The 24309-nt window shown below is 41.8% G+C and overlaps 1 protein-coding gene across 1 annotated transcript in view; it reads right to left on the bottom strand.

Moving 5' to 3' along the window:
• ATP8A1 (ATPase phospholipid transporting 8A1) overlaps positions 1–23960 on the bottom strand; it is a 190663-nt gene extending 166703 nt beyond the window's left edge. The window contains exons 1-7 of the mRNA XM_075544993.1: positions 23929–23960; positions 16049–16118; positions 14028–14155; positions 8786–8897; positions 7559–7724; positions 5943–6070; positions 3808–3885 (exon numbers count right to left, since the gene is read on the bottom strand). Of these exons, the coding sequence (XP_075401108.1) occupies positions 3808–3885; positions 5943–6070; positions 7559–7724; positions 8786–8897; positions 14028–14155; positions 16049–16118; positions 23929–23960 (714 nt within the window). The remainder of the gene's footprint in view (positions 1–3807; positions 3886–5942; positions 6071–7558; positions 7725–8785; positions 8898–14027; positions 14156–16048; positions 16119–23928) is intronic.
• Positions 23961–24309: the final 349 nt, after the last annotated feature.

The raw sequence follows: 24309 nt of genomic DNA, 5'->3' as shown, positions 1-24309 counted from the left end.
GGTCACTCCTGATACGATGTCCAAGCTACAAGAGATGAAGTCTTGCCTGCCTCGCTTCCAAAGAGCATTCTGCCTGTATGTGGTCCATGCCTGGCTTAAACATGCATATGAAGCGAATGGAAAAATCAGGGTGAGGGTCAGGTGTGTCTTGGACTCAAAGCAACATCTTTGGCTTTTGAAACCGCCAGGGATCTACTGTAGTAGAAGTATGTGTCCAGTGCCGCACATTTGATTTCTCGGCGACTGCTTTCTGGGGCAGTCACTGCGGATCCAAATACAATGCAATCTTTGGCAACCTCAATCTTTTCTGCTGATCATGATGCTGTCTATTGGTCCAGTCATGAGGATCTGCGTTATGTTTCTGTTGAAGGTTGAATTCTTCAATCTTCATCGATATGTGCTTCAAGTTCTCTTCAGTTTCAGCAAGCAAGGCTGTGTCTCAGCTTGTCAATGAGTCTTCTTCTAATCCTGGCATGACATTATTTTTCATACAGTGTAATTTCCTAGATTGGAAGCTCAACATATATATTGACTAAATAGTGGAATGATACACCCTGGCATGCCTCTTTCTTGCTGTTAAGCAAAGCAGTATGCCCTTGCTCGGTTCCAACAACTGCCTCTTGGTCTACGTATCAGTTCCACAGGAACACAATGAAGCCTTTTGGAATTCCTACCCTTATACAATTTATCCATAATTTATTATGATCCACAACACTCAGTGCCATTGCATAGCTAATGAAACACAGGTAAATATATTTCTCACATTCTATGCTTCCAAGATCCAGCTGATACCAGCAAGGACATCCCTCGTTGCACATCCTCTTGTGAATCCAGCTGGAATGTCGGGCAGTTCTCTGTTCGTGTTTGTGCTGCAATCATTTTCTGATTACCGTCGGCAAAACTTTATTGCATATGACATTCATGATACCGTTCAATAATTTCCAGTCTGGTGGGTCAGCCAGCTTCCTTTGGAATGGACCTAAATATGGGGCTCTTCCAGCTGATTGGCTAGAGAGCTGTCTTACGAATTTCTTGGCATATGTTGGTGAGTGCTTCATGACCTTGCTGAAACATTTCCATTACGATTCCATCAACTCTTGGAGCTTTGTTTTGCACTACTGCCTTCTGGGCCGCTTAGATTATTTACTTTCAACTCCATTGGTTCTTGATAATATGCTAACTCCCCAAATTTTGGCTGAGTGTTGAGCAGTTCTTTTTGGTACATTGATTCTCCTGTATTCCTTCCATCTTCTTTTGATGCTTCGCGCCTTGTCCAGTATTTTACCATAGACCCCTTCAGTACGGCAACGTGAGGTTAAATACTCCCCGCCCGCACTCCGCCACCCTTCAGTTACTTCAGCTTCCGAAATTCAAGTGTGCTCTTCTGATAGTACTTTGTCACCTTGAGTTTCCCCTCGAGAGCTTCTGTTCAGCTCTTTTGCTTCATTTGTTTCTCTGCGCTCAGGGGTAACTTCCACAGGCTCCTTTGACATCTATTTGTTTTCTTCTGTCTTTAATGTTTTTAAATAACGTTTTGCTGTGATCATCTACGATGCCTCTGATGACATCTCGGAATGTGTCTTTATTGTTCCATGTGTCGAGTCTACTGTCGAGATGGTCTCTAAAATCAGGCGGGATGTTCTCAAGGTCATATGTTGGATCTCCTGGACTTGTTTTAATGTTCTTCAGCTTCCGCTTGAATTTGCATAAGTCGCCTCCTTTTCTGATGGGGAGACTGAGCTTTCTCCATCGTTTCTTTCCACGGATAGTTGATTTGATGCCTGTGTCAGTTATTGGGTGATATCCACATGCATACACAGTCACCGCTTACATACAACCACAGCGGTACAGGGACCCGCCTCCATAAAGCTGCCATCATTTGCATGAGAAAGTGCCAATGCTGCTATTTAATATAAACAGAGAACTAGAAATTTCAGTCCGTATGTTTTAACAATCAATTGTAAAGCTGAAGATAGCTTACGCAATTAGCTTTATCACACCAAGATTTTTGAAATGATAATTTTGGCTAAATAAAGCAAAAGAGTTGGCCAATAACAATAACAACAACATCCTCAAACGTATTTTCCCCTCAGTTGGCACTGTAAATGGGTTAGAAGTATACCCACATATACCAGTATAGCATATACTAGACATCTAAAGTTCCTATTACCACATATACTTAGACACTCACCCCTTCCCTGATAAACTTTTCCTTCCTTTCAGACTTAGCGCAATGAGAAATGTGGAGACAGGTCATCCTTGATGTATCACAAGGCTCCACTGTGATGACTTCAACATAGGTTCGTTCACATGAAAGCCATCTACCCCCTTGGGCTTTCCATTTTCATTATTGCTTGCCTTTTATGATCACTCCCTTCATAAATCAAATCTTTGTCTTTGGGTGTTGAAAACATTATGTACAAACAGATCGACCTGCCAAAGTGTTGCAAAGCAGCCATGTTACTTTGAGGACTAAGGTACGTCGGACCAAAGCCCTGGTATTTTCAATCACCTCAGATGTATTTGAAAATTGGACATTGGATAAAGAAGACCGAAGAAGAATCGATGCACTTGAACTGTGGTGTTGGTGAAGGACATATCTGTCTTGGAAAAGCACATCTAGAAATGCTCCTTAGAAGCAAGGATGGAGACATTTCCTATCACCTACTTTGGACATGTTGTTGAGAGACACCAATCCCTGGGGAAGGACATCGTGGTTGGTAAAGTAGACGGGCAATGAAAAAGAAGACGAGTTTTGATAAGAGGGAGGGACACAGTGGCTGCAACAAAGGGCTCCTGCATAAGAACAATTGTTAACATGGCTTGGGACTGGGCGGGGATTCGTTCTGTTGTATATAAGGTCACTAATGTATACAAGGTCAAATTGACTCGTTGGCACCTAACAACAGCAGCATCTGGGCATGTATTTTTTAGTAATCAAAGCCTTGACTTAATTTAGAACGAACTTTAGCTGATCTTTTCACTGTAAAAAATTTTAACAGCTTCTCTCCATCTTCATTATTCTTTATTATTCTTCATCCTTCTTTCTTTCCACTTTAAAATCATTAGGTCTTCATCTGTTAATTTTCCTTCATGATCTATAAGCTGCTCAGTACCAGCAATCACAAGTTCTAAGTTCAGTATTCTTGGCATATGGATGATTTTCCCACCAATCTCTTCCATCATATTATTCTGATAAAAGTGCTTGGAGATAGTTCATTAGAGTTGAACACCATTCAACTCTCTATCCATTATGGCTCAACATCTGCACCAACTTCACTGCCAAACAGACCGTGGTTTTCCTGCCATACTGCTGTTGTCAACTGTAAATCATAGTACTTTACTCTATGAGTGAACACCTGAGAATGATCACATCAGCAAATTACATGATGCAATACATACACATATTTCTTATAACATGTATTTAAAAAATCTCACCCCCCCCCAAAATTTGACAGTTGCAAATGGAGTTCGCAGTAACTCAAATACACTGAAAGTCAGAGGCTATCTCTACTATTTAGTTCACAAACAACAAAACACGCGACATCATAACTAGATCATATGATCAGGGACTGTATTTGTGCTATATCTTTAATCCCGAGAGCATAGTCTGTGTTAAGCAGTGTTTTTAAAACTCTATTTAGTAAACGTGAAACTATCAATTCACTAGTGAATGCATTTATGCCTATTTCTAAAGTAGTGAGTATTTAGAGGCTGTCAATTCGTCCTAAGTTGCCGTGTAAGGTAGAAATTACACTGGCCAACGCTAACTTCCAATTGGACACGGCTATAAGACGCGAAGCTTACCTGGCCAAGTTCCTCATTCAGATTAGAAGTCCGGGCCATCGCGGCTGTGTCAGTGGGTTCATAATACATGTCCACATCCTTAAAGGAAAAGAAAACGTTAAATCTAGAGAAGGGTTTGGATGAAACTCTGGGAAAGTATCTTGTTTAGCTGGTGAGTAACATACATGTCTGCTCTCTCGCCTCTGGTTCTAGACTGATCACTCTTTCTTCTGGGGTAGACGGTTCATTTTTAAATGGCATGTAGTATTAAGAGGGATAGTAACGGACACGGCCATGATCAGAGGAGTGGTTAAAGGATTATGATGGGCATCACATGACAGGAAGATGCGAGAGGGAGCTTAGTTGGAAAGGGACTATTACCACAGGCAGGGCGGTGGAGTTCAAATGCAGTCATTTGAATGCTGCGCAGCAGTCCTTGAAACAAGATTAGACATTTTCATAGAGGGCTCATCAAGCAGAGCCAGAATACATAAAGGGAGGCCGTTACTAATCCCATTTCCCTACAGGAAGAAGCTGCCTTTAAATGAAGACTGGGAAATCAGCCTTGCATTTATCTGAAGCCTTATACAATCTATGTGAAATCTGACTAACAGCAGCTCTACAGAACAGAGTGGACCTGCCTCTTTGTATTTCGGAGGCAGTGTATCTTTACAGAATCAGACCGTCTCATCTTTCTCCCACTGGTAGGTTTGAGCCCTTGACCCTGTGATTCGCAGCTCACTGTGTCGTCTCCTGCCTCCAGCGAGTTCCTATGCTTACTAGATAGGCAGTTGGAACAAGTAAGCCTACTGGTTTGATTCAACACTCAAGTCATTTTTACAAACAATATTAGTTTTGAAAACCTAAGCCAAAATTAATCATCAGACGAGTTAGTAGAGTTGCACAGTATTATTATGCAACTAATATTTCTATACATAGGAATCATTTTTCAGTACCATAGCTTCAGCATAAAGTAAGTCAACGTTACACTTCTGAATTCTAGGGATCTTTACCAGGGAATTAAAAAACCGACAATGTCGGTCAATCGTTCACCAAAGAAAATGAGGAGCTGCGCCTGTACAGCAGCGGTTTGTCTCTTTTTAAAAATCCCAATGTCATTGTTAAAAAGAAACTACAAAAAGTAATACAATACAAAGTTTTCTCTAGATTATAGGAAAATTAAAATTTTGGGCATATTAAACTTGAAGATTTATTTAATTTACATAAATCTATTGATTTTTACTTTAGTTAAAGTAAAACTGTAGAAGGGCAACACACGTGTATCTGGCAAACAAAATACTCTGGAAAGTAGATCCGCACATATTTTTTCCAAGATTAAAACAAAAATGTAAAGGAAAAAATGCAGTAGAAATTATTTATAGGATGAAAAAGTGAACCATGTAGATGTCTAAGGAAGTTTTTTAAAATTGTGGAACAATGGAATTGCACGGTGGGGGGCTTTCCCACAAACTTTCTGAAGCCTAGTTGTTTCAAGTTGGCAACAGAGTATTATTTGTGCAGAACCCAATTGCTCATGAAGTTCTTTATTGTGCCACAAGAGTCCTTTGATCTATGCCTCTCCCAGAATGTACAGGAAATGCATGTTTTCGCATACCCAGGTTAGAACACAAGAAAACAAACTTCGAAGAAGTCAAATGACTCAGCTAATGTTAGCCGGCAGCACAATACTAGAAACAGAAATATAGCTGATTTCCTCAACTAGAGACCTATTTTTCCCAGGATGTCTGGTTTGTAAATCTATGATTCTTCAAATGTGTGTAGGGGTGGGGGTTGGTGGGATGGTTACCATTATAAATATATGAGAATCAAAAGCATTTTAAAATCCATCTGAGAAAATCAATAAACCAGCTGCCACTGAGTGGATCTGACTTATAACACCCTGTGGGACAGTAGAACTGCCCCATAAGATTTCCAAGGCTATAATCCTTGTAAGAGATTGCCTTGACTTTCTCCTGGGAAGCAGCTGGCGGATTTGAACGACTGACCTTTCAGTTAGCAGTCTAGCTTTTAACCAGTGCACCACTAGGGATCCTTGTAGCCAAATAAAAGGTAAGCATAATTAAGGTAAGTTTTTTGAGAGATCAGAAGACAGTACGTATGCTTGGGTGACAAAAACAGTAATGCTTCATAGTTACCCAATTTATGAAGTATGCCTGGGTAAATTTCACCACTTCCAATGTAACCAACAGGCTGATGGGAATTAGATTGTTGAAAAGGATGATGAAGGTCAAGAAATTCAATCCAAAGTTATTAGCGCCACCATCTGTTGGAGGAGATGTGGAAAAGGTCATTCACGCCTTGACATTGTATTTCTACTGGCCACAAATTCAGCAGACAAAGCACTTTCTTTACTGTACGGGGAGGCTTCAAAAGGCGTGTGGACGGCGGCATGAAAAGATAACAGAATTTTCCCATAAACTTTTTGAAGTCCTCTCCTATAGGATATGCATATCTAGAGGGAATTCTGGAGTGGTTATGATGACAACCGACCCTTATTCTCAAGTGCATTCTTCATGGTGGAAGTGCAGAATGTGTGTTCTTGTTACTGCATAATGGTCCTGGGAGTGAAAGCTCTCGGAAGTATTTCAGATCCTGTTCCAAACAGACACGGGGCCTGAATGGCAGATTCTGAGATGTAATGCCTCAGTTAAGTAGGATCGCCTTCATCAAATTACTGAGAATTTCCTCTTTAGGAGTCTTTATTTTAAAAGCAAACAAATAAAACAGCAGCAGAAACAACCCAACTCTCTAAGTACTAAATAGACTCACTGCCATCGAGTGAATTCTGACTCACGGAGACCCTGCAGAGCTGGCTAGAACTGCCCCTGCGGGTTTCCCAGATGCTAGCTCTCTATGGAAATACAGAGCCTCCTTTTGCTCTAGTGGAATGGCCGGGGTCTCCAACTGCTGACTTCATTGCCAGCAGGCCCACGTGTAGCCACGAGGCCACATATAGTCCCACTTAAATTACACGCCTCCTCCTGCCCAAGATGCGCTATCAAGGGTCTGGAGACATCAATTGAAAATGGTGTCATGGGACACCAATGGCTTTCTGAACAACGTGGAGTACACAGAAGCAATGCTAAGTAAATCTAACCAAATCAACTGAAAAGAGTAAGACTTTGCCACCAATTTTTTTTGGAATTTTTTCCACACTTTTGAAAATTTAAGAATTTATTGGCAAAATACTCATCAAATGGAAATGCAAAATTACTTCCCAGAAATATCTAGAGTGGTAATTAATAGCCAGACAGTAAAAGATGAATGTTTCAAGATGACCGTTAATACACGGCTCCCTGGGTTCCTGAGTTCAAATGAAAGTACGTTCAACTTACAGTCTTTAAAACATGCACACTATTTTTTTTGTGCTTTAAAAAAATAAATATATTATATCCTCCATACACAGTCTACTTTCCTGACCAGATAGCTCTCTAACAACTTGCATGAAAACATTTTTAAAGAGCAGTTGTGTGTTAATGGGTAGACACACCAAACATTTTATACTAAACCTTGGAGTACTCGTTGTGTTTTTAAGGATTCAGAAATGTTTGGGATTCTTGTGTTAATTTTTAACATTTACTGAGAATCTCACTGAAAAAACGGTAGGATGCCCCATAGTCTTTGCCACAAGGTCTTCATTTTAGAAAGAGAGGAAACCCCATGAAACGGATCAAGTTGACCTCAAACTTGAAAGAAATATGTGCTTTCATGGCAGAAAAAAAATAAGAATAATGGGAAATTTAATGCTTACAGTTTAGATTGAGATACCAATCCTTTCCAGAATGCCTTCGATTCCAAATGGCTGAGCCCACAGAACAGATAAGAGACATGGCAATTAAGATACAAAATAATATCAATATTTGCACATTTGTAATCCGTTCCACATTTGAGAGCTTAAGCGGTGGACTTGTTGAATTCTGTGAAAAGAAATAATATGAGCAATTAAGAATTGGGTACGAATGATTTGGTAAAATATATTTCTTTTTCAGGAGGATGAAAAAGTAAGCCGGAACATCTAACTATGGATAAACTAAAAAGAAAGTTAAATTCACTGCCATGTAGTGCATGCAAACACGGCGACCCTATAGAGCAGAGAGAACTGCCCCACAAGGTTTCTGAGGCTGGAACCTCCTCTTTCTCTTGAAGGGCAACTGGTGGTTTTGAACCACAGGCCTTGCACTTAGCAGCCCAAAGCATCACCACATGTAAATGAGCACAAAACCATCACAGATAGAATAAGCTGTCAACATTTAAAGTGATTGCTGCAGAATCCATTCCAATTCACACTGACCTTACAGGACACAACAGAACTGCCCACCTGGAAGGGTTTTCAAGGCTACAATCTTTACAGAGGCTGACAGCCAACATCTTTGTCCTGCACTGTGAGTAAAGGGTTTGAACTGCAAACCTCTTGGCTAACAACCCCAGCTCCTGTGTCAGTGGTTAGCCAACTTTCTATTTTTCAAGAACACTGTACCATTGTACCATGCCAGCCTTTTCCCACAAGTACAGCAGTGAGAAAGGAGAAAACAGCATTCTGTTGATAGCTATAATTGTCTAATTGCGCCATGTATGATAAACACTGCATTACTTGGCCATTGGTGCAGAGTAGACTAGAAGCATCTAGCTTCCCAGCTGAAGAAAACCCAGACCCCAACAACACTCTCTAGAGTTTCTGAGGCTATAAATCTTCACAGGGGCAAACAGCCTCATTTTTTTCCCCTGCAGACTGGCTGGTGGCTTTGACCCACCAACCTTGTGTTCAACACTTAACACAACCTGGCCTAGAGGCACACCAACAGGCAATATGTGTCCCATAGGCAGAGGCCTGGAGATGCCAGCATACAAAGATACTACTACTGAAAGTCTCTCTGGGTTTCGATTTTTGAATTGCATGCAGCGATTGTTTTACTGGAATGGAGGGAATTGAAGGAGTCCTGGTTACACAGAGTCAAAGAGGCAAGTATAAACATCCCACCTGCATCAGTTTGGTGTCGTGTCCCGTGTAGACAACTATTCCATGGACCCACTGTGTATTTCTCAGCTGAGCTCCTCGCAGAAGAATCTGATCAGCTCCCAGGGGGACGGTTCTACGACAGAGGATGCTGACATTAGAAATAGTTTCTAAAAGGGAGCAGATTCCCAAACCCACGCCAAACCCAGACCCGACAGATCTGAGTAGAACGGCAGGCGGCCGTGTCTGGTTTCTCAGCTGCAAATCTTTACAAAAGCAAACTCTACAATGTTTCTCCCCCAGTCGCGGCTGGTGCGTTTTGAACCACTGATTCTACACTGTCAAGGCCCCTTAAGACATGCTGTCATTGAAATAACTTTGGCCATGTACTTCACTTTTGAAAAAGAAGCTCCACCATCCCCTGGCCCCATAAGAATGGCTTTCTTACAGGGGCACAGCTGGAGGGCAGCACCTAATTAGCTGCTTCTCCTAAAAGCAAACCACCATCTCCTGCTGTGCCATTCTCCCCAAAGAGGAGGAGATGTTTGGGGATCCATAGAGAGTAAGCATTAACTCTATTTAGGACTTTTCCTGAATTAGTAAATTCATTTAGGTTTCTTAGATGTTTGGATGTGGTGGAGCTGGGAAATCTGTTCTCTGCCCACTCACATACTTCCTTTAAAATTAAAAACAGCTTGGAGGATACAGGTGCCAAAATAATACGCAAGGTATGATGACTGCGCAGACCTGCTGTGAAACTGCATCGCCATCCTTGCTCTCCAGAGACGACTCCCTGAATTTAAAATGCCCAGGATATTAATTTTATGCTCTTTGAATCTTGATTCTCCAAGTATCTATTGAAAATGACATTTCTGATAAATGGTAGCTACTTGACAAGTCTTAAATATTAAAACGCTTTTGAAGTGTTTCTGACTACAAAGTTGAAGCTTTCCACTCTGTAGACGTTAAACCACATTTTTCATAAACAAGGCTCAAAATGGATTCCTGTGTTGTTTTTGTTTATGACCAGGCCATATCCACTGTGTTTGACCGTGCACTGCTGGTGGATCCAGGTAGTGACATACCCATGGAAGCAGTGGACAAGGGATCCCATGGCATATTACATTAGGTGAGCCTGTGCAAATGCCTCAGAGCAGTGGTTCTCTACCTCCTGCGACCCTTTAATACAGCTCCTCATGTTGTGGTGACCTCCAACCATACAATCATTTTCATTGCTACTTCATAACTATCATTTTGCTACTGTTATGAATCGGGTGATGCTTGTAAAAGGGTCATTCGGCCCCCAAAGGGGTCACGACCCACAGGTTGAGAATAGCTGCCTTATTTAAAGTGTTAAGAAGCAAAGATGGCCGTGTGAAGATTATTCCAAGCCCTGGTATTTTCAGTCACCTCATAGGCATGTGAAAGTTGATCAATTCTTGAAAAGAATTGAAGTCTTCGGATTATGGTGTTGGCAAAGACAAGTATTAACTATACCATGGGCTGTCAGAAGAATAAATAAATAAATCCGTCTTGGAAGAAGTATAGCCAGGTGGTTGTCCTGGAAGCAAGGAAGAGGAGGAGTCTCCTGTGTTCTGTGGGCGCTCTGAGGAGGTGCCAGTCTCTGGAGATGAGTGTCATGCATGGTTAAGTAGAGGCTGGTGACAGAGGAAGCCCCTCAATGGGATGAACTGCCACCACGGATGCAACAAGGGGGTCGTTTGCGGAGATGGTGCAGGACTGGGCAGTGTTCGTCCTGTGGTTACTCTGAGTCATTACGAGTCAGAACTGACTGGACCACCCTAATGACGAGGACAGCCAATCAGCAGAGTAGGTTGTTGGACGGTAGGAGCGAGGATTGCAGAAGGGCACAGGACTGTCACAGAGAAACGGAGAGTGTTCATGGAAATGCAACGGTGCGAGGATTTCCACCACGCCCTCATTTTAACATGTAGGAAAAAATAGTCAAATATAAAGAAAAACATGCTGGAATTTTTTTCTGGAAAAAGAAAGAAACAATCTGCTAAGAAAAGCCCAAGAGAAGAGCTTCCTTGGCAGTGACGAGACAGTGAGATTGAGCCCTTCACCCTGGAGCACTTTCCTGGTCCAGCAAGGTGGGAGGGCCACTGGCAGATCGGACCTCACACCTGGCTGCAGGCATTGTGGGAGTTCCACAATCTCAAAGGAAATCAACCCAGATTCTTTTAGATGAGTCCGTGTTTAGGGAAGTATAGCTGCATTCCAGCTTCAGAAAAGGGACAAAGTAAGGGTCACCCTCATGTCAGCCAAGCACAACAGTGCGCCTTCGGGATTCTAATGGAAGAGACGCTCTCGTGTGTGCTTCCAAGTTGGGCTACAATTCAGACTGGTGTGGAAGCTCAGCCTCAAATCACATTGCCAAGAGGTTCTTGGAAAGGTGCGGAACCAGGTTCTGGGGTCATATCTGTGCCAAGTGTCCCTCACCTATTCAAAAGGAAGCCTGGTTGGGGCACAGATTCCGACTCATGAGGAAGGAGCCTGTGGGTCAGAGCAGCACTAGATCCACAGCGTTCAAATTGCTGTTATCTTTTTTCCTACCAAGGTGCCTCTGAGTGGATTCAAACATCCAACCCTTTTGTTAGCAGCTGTGTGCACTAATTATTTATGCCACCCAGGGACTCCCCTTATCTATTTAATGAAGATATACCAGCCGACACACCAGCATCTGGGGCATGTACTGATGGGATAAGGTGCAAACTCTTAAAAACAACAACTCTTCTTTCCAATTTCAAGATGAAAATCAGTATTAGTTTTCATCTGAACTGTAATTCCAAAGTATCGGGCGTGAACAGTGCATCTATCTTCCAGAAAGGAATCAGCATACACTATCTGAACAGAGGGGGCTCCAAAGAGCTCCGCCTAATCCTTGTAAATCTCCTCTGTGCTGCCAATACAAGGGGGCTTCACAGTTTGTGGGGAAATCCTGCTTTCGTTGAATCCCATCTTCCCACTAACCTTTCAGAGTATATCAGCACGGAGCAAGTTTCTAACTTTCACACAAAATGAAAGAGAAGATGTAAATTTTCCCCCTTAAATTTGGCACCATCCGATCCAGGATTTGCTTGGCATCCATTTGATGGGGGAACTGATAAAAAATGGAAGCTGGCCAGTGAAGAATGTCAGAATACAAAAATGATACTGTGTAATTGGCCAAATCTCTCATTAGTCTATAACCATATGTCACACACACACACACACACACATACACACACACACACTCACTCCGAGGCAATTTTAGAACATATAATTACCACAGAAATGGCAGGAAAGCTTTTGGTGGATCTGAATGAGCTAAGGGTTTAAGGGAACATGCCACTGTCCTTTGGGGTTCAACTAACAACAATGTAATGATGAAATAGTGAAACCCCTGACAACATTTTCTCAGGTGGGTGAGCACTGGTTAACATTTGGTGCGGCCACTGAACTGCCGGGCAGATGAAGAGAGGCAGGACAGAGCTGCAGAGAGGAGGGGAAGCAGGGAAGCTCCCCTCCCTGTTGACGCACTCTTGCAGCTCAACTCTTTGCAAGGGCGACTCGCTAAATTCCACAGCTCTTCGCCCATCTCAAACTGACGCCTTTCAGGATCAACTGAAACTGTCCTGGTTACGCTCAAAGGTCTCCATTCTCGGAATGAAACAGCTCTCAGACCCTCAGCAGGGCAACATCTCAGCCACGTGGGCCATTCCCTCCACAGGGGCAGCTGTTCTTCACTCTCCAGGTCTGTATCTTCCTAAGGTGGCATCTTGTCCTCTTTCGCTGGCTCCTCCTCCTTGACCCTATCCTCTCAATGTTGGAAGTGTCTCCCCCCAGTCCCGGGGCTCTTCACTTTTCTACCTGTAGCCTTCCTTTTGTGTGACCCTTTTGTCTCTAGGCTTTACTATGTCAACAACTCACAACTTCCTCAGCTCGCCCTCCCAAACTCTAGAGCTACATATTCAACTTCTCAGCTTGGACATAATAAACGTCCTTAAAGGAGCTTAGGTGGCCCAACTGTTAAGAACTCAGCTTCTGACCAAAAGGCTAGTGTTCCAATCCCAGCTGTCAAGACCACAGTCAAGAAAATCCAGTGGGGTAGCTCTCCTCTCTGTCCCGTGGGGCTGCTCTGAGTTAGAATCGGCTGAAAAGCTGGTTTGCCTCCATTCTATGGCCTCCCCATTTCACTAAGAATGAAGCACATGTAAGTCTTACATGAACCCAGCACATTTCTCGGTCTCTACTCTGTTTCTCTTTTCCCTGGACACTCCAAACAAAAGAGCCTCCTAGACACCCTGCAAACACTCCTAGCACCTTTCCAAGGTCAACAATGATATAGCACCTGATTCGTAGTTACTGCTCCTTCTGTTTGGACCCTCTCCTCTCCCTTCACACTGTCAGGTGGCTAACTTCCTCAAATCCCTCTCATCTTTGCTCAAATATCACCTCCCAAATGACACAGGCCTAAATGTCATGCCCTCCCTAGGACTCCTATCTCCCCTGCCCTGCGCTACCACGGAAGCCACCTTGCCCCCCTCCCAAGGAGCTATCATTTCCTAGCACACTACAGAAGTTGCTTATCAGCCACAGTTTATTGTTCATCTGTTTATCTGTCCCTCACTACAAGAAAGGACGCTCAGAAGAAATATGTTCCTGCTTTGTTGGTTGCGGCACATGGAGGAAGTCTTGTATGGGCTGAACGAACGGGGAAAGAGGACGGAAGAGGAGAGGCAGTGAGAAGGGGAAAAAGCAAACCCGAACCCAAATGGACCACAGCTAATATGACTTGGAAAAGAACATATGGAACTATTCAGAGAAAAGAAGAAAGGATTCGATTCCATGAACCTCCTTGCAGATAAATTTCTGATATCCTTTAAGCCTCAGGGATTACAGAAAGGGACCCAGGACCCAGAATGGATGTTAAGCCTATAATCTGCTATTACATCATAAATATTCTCCACCCCCCTAAAAATGAGCCACTGATTATTTATTCATTAAACAGTCTGTCACAAGGCTGGGCACATCCCCAGAAACATCCACCTTCCAGATTGGCAGGGACTCTGGGGAGGTCTTCAGTTACGCCCGTCATGTAGCATGTTAACAAAAAGACTCAGTGTTGAAGATGAATGCCCACAACGGAGGGCTTTGAGTTATCTAACTTGGAGCACAAGACAATACATAACCGGGCCTGGAAGAAACGTCGCCATTCTGTCACACCGTGGTTCCTTGGTTGTATGAAAAGGATTTTACCTACCTGTGCCCATCAAGCCTTATGTTGCCAACAAAATCATAGAGATGCCTGTTTGGACTCTCACACTCGATTCTGCCAGAAATTCTCATCAAGCTGTCGATGTCTTTTATATCTGATGTTGCTGGTAAGCCCTGTTGAAAACATTTTTTTCAAAGTTAGACAGAAGAATATTACATACATTTGGGGTAGGAAGTAGATGTGCTGACTTCTCCCCGGTCTTCAGGACACGAAGAAAAATCAGCTATAAGGGAGCCCACTATTTAGTGAGCAACTGCCTCCACTTAGACACTACTCTCACTGTCAAGAAATCCTTATGGGATACCCTCCTCTCCCCACGAACATCGCGTTTTTTAAGCCTAAGACTAGAGCAGTTTTTGTAAAAGTTCTGGAATATATTTCAGATATTATAAACTAGTCCCCTAGGATAGATCACAATAAGGCCCCAAAGGACGAGCCATTTCCAAAAATAAAATTAATATCTAGCACTTAGGCAGTGCTGAATTTCAAACAGGGGTTGAAAAAGAAATAGAATCTTCATTCAAGAAGGGTGGTGATGTTCCTGTTCCCCCCTTAGGGGGGAAACTCCAATACGGCGGCCCATCTGGCCAGCAATAACTGGCCAGCCACTCCGCCCCTCCTGTGGCAGTCTGAGCCCAGGGCTCTGTTGTGACTTCTTCCAGCACGCTCAACCTTGTCACTTGTTGTTTGCACCACTGACCTACAACTCAAGGAACACATTCTATAAAGGCCATTTTTAAATGGCAGAAGCTATCATGATTACAGTTTGGGGCTGGAAGGGGTAGGAAAAGTCAACAGAGAAATAAAGACCATGTCCTGAGACAGCAACATGTTTCAGAACAGCAATGGAAACATTTCAATCTGCAAAAGCCATTAATAATTTGGGGCAGGTACCAAGGAAACAAATACGTCTAACACCATGACTGGCCTTTTAAGGTCATGAGCATTTCCCCACCAGGGCGAACGGCTGGCTACCTGAGCTGCTGTCACACAACCGTCTCTGGTCGAGCAGCTGCGCAGCAGAACATGCACCCGGGCACCAGTGGACAAGTTGGAGGCATGGATTTTACTCTTCCAACGGGGCAGCTATTCTGCCCCCTTCCGAGTGGTTTCCCCGCCATTAACATAAACCCACTGGCCTCCAAGGTTCCTAAATCTCTCCAGTTACTTTTGATCCTATGGGTGTAGATCTGTAAAGAGCACAATGCCCCGGGCAGACATCCTTTACTCGTTAAGCGACACTGAGCTGGCTTTAGGAAGACGACTGGTACATGTTTGGTTTAAGGTTTAAAAATGATCTCAGGGCAGAAAATTCAGAGGTTCATCCAGTCTCCCCGACTCCAAGAAATCTGAATTACATACGCATTTAAAATTTGGCTTTCCATTCCACCTACTTTGATCAGGAATTGTCTAGACCAGCAGTTCTAAACCTGTGGGTCGTGACCCCTTTGCGAGTCGCCCGATTCATCACAGTAGCAAAACGACAGTAGTGAAGTAGCAATGGCAATAATGTTATGGTTGGGGGTCACCACAACATGAGGAACTGTGTGAAAGGGTCAAGGCAGGAGGACGGTTGAGAACCACTGTTCTAGATCCTGATAAAAATGTCCAGTCATGGGAGCCAGGCCCAACCAGTTCTCCTCGTTGCATGGTAAAACTAGCAGTTGTTCATGGGGGCAATCATCTCCCCTTCCATTTCCTCGGCCTCTGCCTGCCAATTCTTCCTTTGTTATCCCAGGCAAATAGAGCCCAACTTTCAGGAAATGCATATTTCACTATGCACTGTATCCATATAAGGGACTTGATCCTCCTCCAAGGAAATCTAACCATGCTGCATACTTAATTACATCAGTCCAGAAAAACCTCTTATAGTCAGAGAGGTTCAGTGAGAAAACATTGGCAATTGGATAAAATTAATTCCACCCCAGATAATAACACTGAGAAATAAGCCTTCATCCCATGCAGTACAACTGCATTAATTATGACAGACTTGCATGCGACCTTACCTGTCTAATTTTCAGGTTTGTCTCACCATCTAAGTTGGATGTTTCAATGTAACACATGGCCTGGGGCTCACTGTTGTTTGAAATTGAGAAGGACAAATATTTAGAAAAGGATGGTGAACACAGCCACAGCGACACGAACAGCAAACTGTACGTAAATGCTCAGACCCACGGAAGCCTCTGATTCCAAACAAAGCCACGAGTGACCTCCTTGCTCAATGGTTCTCATTCTAACAGCAAGATGCCAGGAGGCGGAACCCAAGCATGACAGCTTATGGATCTGCTTTTCAGCCAGAAAGACTCAAAAGCAATTCCCTAACAGCAGTCACTTCTGGTCTCTGAGAAACGTAAATGAACAGATCTGTCACACTGGATTTAATTTGCTCATCCATATAGACAGCAAACAGACGCCATCTGCATTGTAAGCAGCTGTGTTGACATTTTAACTTTAGCTCACAAATATCAAGTGGGATGTCATGCTGGTGAAGCACGTGTACATTGGTTAAGAAGAGTGGCTGAGTAGAAGATTCCAGACTGCTACTTCTAAAAGCTTGCGTGTCTTACTCTTCTCGATGCAATGAGTAGAGTCATATGGAACGTGCTGTTAAAATCCAAGGCCACGTTCAGAAGCTGTATGAACAGACTGAAGATGGAAGCAGACAAGGACCCTCTCCTCCCATTTCTCCTGCTCCTGCTCTCCTGTTTCTTACGGTTGCTCCAGAGACCCTTGGGCAGCAAAAGTGGAAATGACAGCTCAATATTAAACTAAGCATTGGCCCATTTGGCTATTACTACTCCTTGACCCTCACCTAGAAGATCGACGGTATGAGCTGCCACCAAGGGTTTGTGGGGCGGCGGTTGTAAAGGGTGAGCGTTCTCCTTTTACCAGGACACTGCACCTCGGACTGGCTCAAAGCCTGCCCTTGATCACACGGACTGTATTCGCCGAGCAGCCGTCGGCATGTCAGTTTGTAGCCCAACCAAATAACTATGTCCTAAACTCTAAGGAAAATCATTGTGAAATGAAATCCATCGTTAGGGTCTTTGGTTATATAATACACCGAACTTTCTGGCATCATATAAGTTACTCTGGATACAATCACAGTCAGGTGTGATCAAAGCTAACAAGAAATAAATCTGCAAGTCAAAAACACCTGGAATCTTCTGGACAGCTTCCAATTCGTACATGTGCAGAATAGATCATCCCAAGTTTCTGAAATGCACATTTAGCTTAATTTTGTGGCCTGAAAATTTGTGAAAATTAACTTTCACACGAATCTTATCTTTTACAGGTAAAAATTCTGAAACTTCTTAAATCTATGAATTTTCTTTCATAAAGGCATTCCTTTTCCTTAGTCTTTCAATAATTATATTTCATTCTATCAATTATTCAAACTTTATTTTCTACCACTGTCACATGGTAACTTAGTTCTGCCTACTTGACCAATTTGTCACTTGTGTATTGAAATTTAAACAGTTTATGAGCTTTAGCAAACTTATCTTCTGATACTAGAGAAGCATGATGACAAACAAATGCTAAATGTACAATATTGAATCCAGATTCAGGCAGGAAAGTGCATTCCATTTTTATGGATCAATGTATCCAAGGCCATTCTCCTATTACATTGAGAATGATGTTTTAGTTCTAGGTCTGCCTTTTTTTGGTAAAGTAACTCCTTTACGAAGTAAAATGGCTGACTTCTATTTGAAGTGGAGCAAACAAAAGCTGCATGTAAATCTACATTTCTAATAATAACACTTTCAAGAACACCAAAGCAGTAGTGCTGTGAAAAGGCAGCAAGAAGTCACAGATAAGGAATCATGCTAGAGAATAAGACGTTTAGCAAATTATGACATCCAAGACACAAACTACAGTCAGAGAGGCTGAGCAGGCTTTTTGATTAGTAGGTGGGAAAACGAAACAAGATGCACATCACAATACAGACACTGGTCGACAGCGGAGATTTTTCACAGTAACGTGCACTTGGTCACTGGTTACGAGTGGGATAAAAGTTGATCCCAACGCATGCGGTACAAAATGTGCAACAGCCAGCTTTGTGCCGGGGGTCCTCCGTAAACCCTACGCAAGTCCCAGTTAGTCACAAACACCAGAGGGGTCTGCAGAGCTTCAAGATATTTTTTACGTCTGAGAATAAAACAGGTAGATTTAAGACCGTGAAATTTTCTCAATAATTCTGTGCTTCACAAAAGTTTAACAGTGCTTAAAACCATACCCAGAGGAGGTAAGAAGTTAAGCCTCGCAACCGAGGCATGCTGTGCAATATTAATTTTCATCAATGATGCGTGCGGAATTGAAATCCACCTTTACGGGCATGCCTTGCGGACTCCTATTGATAACAATAAGAGTGGAATCTGTCCAACCAAGGGACAAGCACCATCCAACACTGGATTCAGGCAAGGCGGTTTAGAACATCTGTGAAATGCTCATCATCAGGAAATATCAGATAAGATTGGTCTTAAAGGAGGAGAGAAATAAGCCCTACTGGGGCGCCACTATTCTCTGGTTTAGGGTGAGGACCCACGTACACATGTCCTGTGTAGCCCAGTGGTGCTAACCTTGAGGAGAGACTGATGAGATCTGCTGGGAGATGTTCCCCATTGGTCACTTTCACTATTTCCCCCACTGCCACCTACATGTCCCAGTTTAAAACAATCAAAATGGGAAGAAAAAAATGAATAACAGAGGGAGAAAACAAACAAATGGACAAAAGAGACAAAGTATTGAAATTATTATAAAATAACACATGTTAATAAAAATGACTAGTGCCTATTTTTTCAAGATTTATTTTGATCAGGTCTAAAAGCAGAAGAAAACATCATATCTAAGGAATGCTCATTTGCTGTTAAGTTCGATTTTCAGTGCGAAGTTTTCTCAAGTGTTTGCATAAGCCTCTCTTACCAAATAAAAGTAAAAACGCACTTTTATCTAACTGACTACTTTATTTTATCGATGGTCTTTCCTCAGCCCAGTGTCAGAGCAAAGTAACCTAGAATAATTGGTTCTGTTAAGATTTTTCTGAGTCCGAAAAGTTTTCCGGGTTGACTGCATTCGCTCTTATTATCTTTCTTGCACAGACATAGATCTCGGGAAATTAGAAGTCATAATTGCAGCATTTTGAGTGACTTAAATAAGTAATAAAGTCTGGGAACTACACTGAGTGAATCCAGTGCAAAATTTTCAGCAAGGATATAAGACAGACATGCTAAGAACCTATCCAGACTGGAATAAATTCTCATTCTATTTTACCGTATATACTCGAGTATAAGCTAACCAGAATATGAGCCGAAGCATCTAATTTTACCACAAAACTACATTAAAAATGTACTGAAATACTTGACTTCTACTCAAGTATATACAGTATTTAGGCTTTCTAAACATCCCAGCTCGTCAGTGACTTTTGATTCTAAGATTTCAGCTTCTTCACTTCAAAATTAAAGCCGATAAAGCTTTCAGTCATATTCAAGCTTTCTTTTCAAACTACCTCATGGAGATGCACTATTAGTAATAATTGAAAAGCTTTGGGAATTCGAGTATTATAAACTTTTGTTTATTTTTACTGTCAAATGATGATAACCCTCAAAATATTTTCCCCTTAATGTATATTAGGACTAGTATTACAGTTTTTAAACATAAAATAATTTGAAAGTCACAATTGCTAATGGGTAAGAGTACTGAAATATTAAAGTTTATTGTGTCAACCTGGCCAATAAACACATGTGGGGTTAATTGAAGGGTAGAGAGATAATTGACTCAGTGGGCCTCGCCTTTCTAGTTCTCAGGTCTCTTGTGACGGTCGGACCAGGGTGCAGCTGCGTTAGCCAGTTCCCTACTTCAGCTAGCAAGGCTCACTTCCTGCAAGACATCCCTGAGGAGAAGCCACATGGACCTACCCTGATGCAGCCCTGGGTGCTGGAGCAGCCGTGTGGAGACCCCTGCCAGCGCTGAGATGCCTACACGTTCACTGCTTTGGCTTTCCACATGCAGTCAGCATCACAGTGTGTGTTTTGTGAGATGGAGGAGGACTTTGTGGCCTGGTGTCAGACATATGGTCTAATGTTGGACTTGTGGGCTTGGGCAGCACTTGGTTGGGATGCTTTCTTGATGTGCACTTACCCATTTTATATAAGTCTCTCTTATACATATGTATTTCTGTGGATTTGTTTCTCTAATGTACCCAGACTAACACACGTATTTAAATGTTCTAAGTACTGATTTGTGAATAAACCTTTTAAGGGTTCATTCAGGCAAACATCAACATCTTGTGAAAGGTTTAATGACCACTTTCAACGTTCTTAGGTAGTGTGTAATACGTGAGGATCCAATACGTTTCCTTCAGACCATTAAGTGCGTCTCATTCAGCTAGTCACACGTACTTTAGGATTTAAAGATGATCAATTTAAACAAAAAGGAGAGCGAGAAGAACTAAGTGATATGAGAGCTTGGACATTAAATTCATCGTCCTCAACTTTACAAGATCTAAAGTCTGGAGAGATTAAGCAGTTGGTTCACAATTGTCAAGGCAGGAGAAAAACCCCGGCTTCCAGAGTCTTACAGACAGCGGTCTCCCTACTCGCTACACAACATCAGAACTGATAACGAAGCGCTCACTCATCCTCATACCACCAAGGGTGGACCATCACTTGCTTCCATTTCAGAACCTTTTCCTGAAAAAGTTGTAAGCAAAGAAACTCCTAACAGAAAGGCTGAATAGAAACATCGGTATTAATTTTTGCTGCAATCAAGTCTCCTCCATCCAAGTCTCCTCCAACCAAAACAAAGAACCCCTGTAAGTAAAGGGCATAAAAACGGACAGCTATAGGATATGAAACTGTGACCACCTGTGGTCACTTCAAGTATTTATAGATGTCCATAATAGCCAGATAGATTGTCGTTGCTCAATGACATGCCACCTTTACCCAGTAAATTGGCACAAATCCAATCCAGTTTCAGCAATGACCTGATGAAATAGATTTTGAAAAAAAAGGCACAGTCCATATTCATATGTGGATTTTACAAATAAAACTGTCCAAGGAAATGGTGATAAACAACCTCTAAAATACTTTAATTTTTTTCCCTGAATTTACATTAGGACTAGCATTACAGTTTTTAAACATAAAATACTGTGAAAGTCACATCCGCTAATGGGTAATAGTGCCATATGTTCTAAGTCCCAATTCATGACTATCTTAAAGATGAATTAAATAGATAGTACTTAAGTTCAGTCACTGAAAGAATGTAAAAAGCCAGGACAAAGTATTTTTGCTGTTGTTGTTGGCATTTTCAAAAGTACGATGGCAAAAAGAAAAAAATCATTCTGTTTCCTTGTCCTGTTGCCCCACGAAAATAAAAGAAAAAAACTGGCAGGGATATGCATATGTGTCATAAAGAAGTGTACTATGAACAAGAATTGCAAGATAAAATCAAATAGGGCCCAATCCATGTCTTATATAAAATAAATGACAGGAAATCTTAAGAAATCATGCCTTGCACTAAAGACTCTGGATCTACTGGGCGTGTGGATTCCCAACTGTAATCAAGACTTGTGATCAAGGATGACACGGATCATTTATTCTATATGGCAGACATGAAAGGAATCCTTTGAGTTCAATCGACATTTTTCTTTCTTTTCTTAGTACGTAATTCAGAATCATGAGCGAGGTTAAAATCCGTCGTTTATCCCTTATTCCCTTGGAGCAAGCACGAGGTCAATGCAGGGTAGAGAAAGCATCCTCTACACTGTTTGAGCGTCAGCAGGTGCCTCTACCTTGATGAGAGAAGGACAGTGTCAGCAGGTATATACTCTTTGCCTTTTATTATAACTATATCTCCAACATTTACCTGAAAGAAAACTGGGAATTGGTTAATTATCTGCATGGAAAGGTCATTACGAATATACAACCCATTGTATTTAAGCACTGAACCCAGTAAAGAAGGTTATTCATGAGCGCAAACCACTGACTTCATAAAGCGCCACTGAATTAATTGCATAGGGATGAGGCCAAGAGCGGGGAAAATCTTAGAAAAGTAAACTTGGCACCTTTATCCACTACGCAAATTATCTTAATAAAATGAATCTGTACATTATATCGCATCCCCGACATCTAGACTTCTCATAGTCCCTCCTTTTCACATTAACATAAAAAAGAGGCATCTACTCAATGGAATCTCTACCCAGTTAAGGTAAATCTCAATCAATAACAGGGGGAGAAAATATCAATCGTACATATCATTACTAAGCCTCACAATGATACATCTTTTGCAACGCAGACAAGGCTCCGCGGTAGAGACTGAAGCTGGAGAGCTAGAGAGAACTGCCCATCGGTGAATGCCTCTACTGGAGCTTCGGGCGGGAGCTATGCAAATTGTAGGCCTTTGAGGACCATTCAAAAGCAACCGCAGTAGCCACACATTTGGAAAGACAGCGGAAGAACCCTGAATGAAAAGCCACTTATTCTAAGGTTTATCATATTTGGCATGCGGCTCAGATTCTTGGTTTCAGTATATTGATTTTATTTTTAACTGCATAAAAAACATTACATAAACCAAAGAAAGTCCTTGCCCAACAATCTGGCTCGTCCAAGGATCATACAAGAGCATAAAAGAAACTTGCTTTGGAAACACTGTTTTGAGTTTTAGTCTTGATCTTGCTCTTCTGAAAAATAAACAACTAACAGGAATACAAAAATACACACGCCCAAAAAGTCACTATCACTGTGTCCATGCTGACTCCAAGCTACCGGAAAGGACAAGGTCGAACTGTCCTCTGGGTTTCTGATTCTGTAAACCTTCACAGGAGTAGAAAGCCTCGCCTTTCTCCCATGGAGAAGGTGGTGGTTTCGAACTGGTGCTGTCAGCAACCTAACACATAGTTCACTGCGCCACCAGGGCTCCATTACGGAAATAAGAAAGCAAAATCATGGTACCTTCCTCTTTGCTACTCGTATGTCAAAGACCAAATTCAGAGAGGCGTTTCATACAGCCAGAAGAGATGTCCATCTCTACTCTAGCCTCAACTTCAGAATCTATAAAATGCCAATAATTTATCAGGACTTTATTCCCTTCAGCATTGCAGTATTGACCATCAATACAGTAGGACATGATCCCTAAAAGTCACTGTAAGATAGATTTTTGTGTCTTGGCAAGGATTCTGAAAGCCCGGAAAACTCAGTGTCCTGGACTCCAAAAAGCCTTTTACCAATGCACAAAGATACTCATTTTTGATGACTAGAAATTGAGTCGAAATGGATTTCATATCATTGAGAGAGGTTAATTGTTCTTCCAAAATTCAGAACTAGTAACTGCTTACCTTTTGAAACTGGGTCTGTAAAGGATGAACATTTGATAGTGTTTGAAAAATTATGATTCAACTCATTTCCATTAAAGGCCTCCAGGCACATTAATCTCTAGATGGTATGAAACTGACTCCCAGCTTATTAATATATGATGTTTCCTTCATGAAGATTTTTTTCAAAAGAAGTAGTAATGGGCAAGTGCGATGAGTCACAATATATGGATTTGAAATAAAATCTACAAATGTGAAGTATCAGGGCTCTGTTTTGATTTTACTTGGACAGTAAATAATTAAAGCAAACATTTCCAATGTAAAACAGTTCATGGTTAAATGAAATTTATGGAAACAATACTCAAAGTATATTATGAAAAAACAACCATGTCCTAAGTAGTACCTTTCAAAATAACTGTCATACACTTTCTAGTAGATTGCCAAAAGATTAATTGGAGTTGACTTGTATGATTATTTTAATTAAAGAATCATTGACAGTTGTTTCCATGCTAAAAAGTGTTACTAGGGTAGATTTCTGTGCATTTCTCCTCTACAAATAAGATAGAAATCAATGCATACCTTTTCCCAGTGAACAATTTCCCAAGCACCATTTCTTAAAACTGGAAAGAGAAAAAACAACTTTTAAGAATCCAACACAAAGTGAAATCTGCATAAAATGACTAGTAGCATTTCCCCACAGAATTTCTTCTTGTAGCTTAAGGACAAGTAAAATTGTAACAAGAGTTAGAGTGGAGCAATGTACATATTAGACCCCACAACAGCACATCACTAACAGAGAGCCCTGGTGGCACAGTGGTCACGAATTGGACTGCTAATCTGAAGGTGGGCAGTTCAAAACCAGCAACCACTCCAAGGGAGACAAATAAGGCTTTCTGTTCCCCTGAGAGATTCACAGCCTAAGACATCCATAGAGGCTATAAATTTGCATTCTTTAAATTA

Source organism: Tenrec ecaudatus, chromosome 3 (genome assembly GCF_050624435.1).
Source record: "Tenrec ecaudatus isolate mTenEca1 chromosome 3, mTenEca1.hap1, whole genome shotgun sequence".
NCBI classification, from domain to species: Eukaryota; Metazoa; Chordata; class Mammalia; order Afrosoricida; family Tenrecidae; genus Tenrec; species Tenrec ecaudatus.
This window is presented reverse-complemented; position numbering and strand designations above follow the sequence as displayed.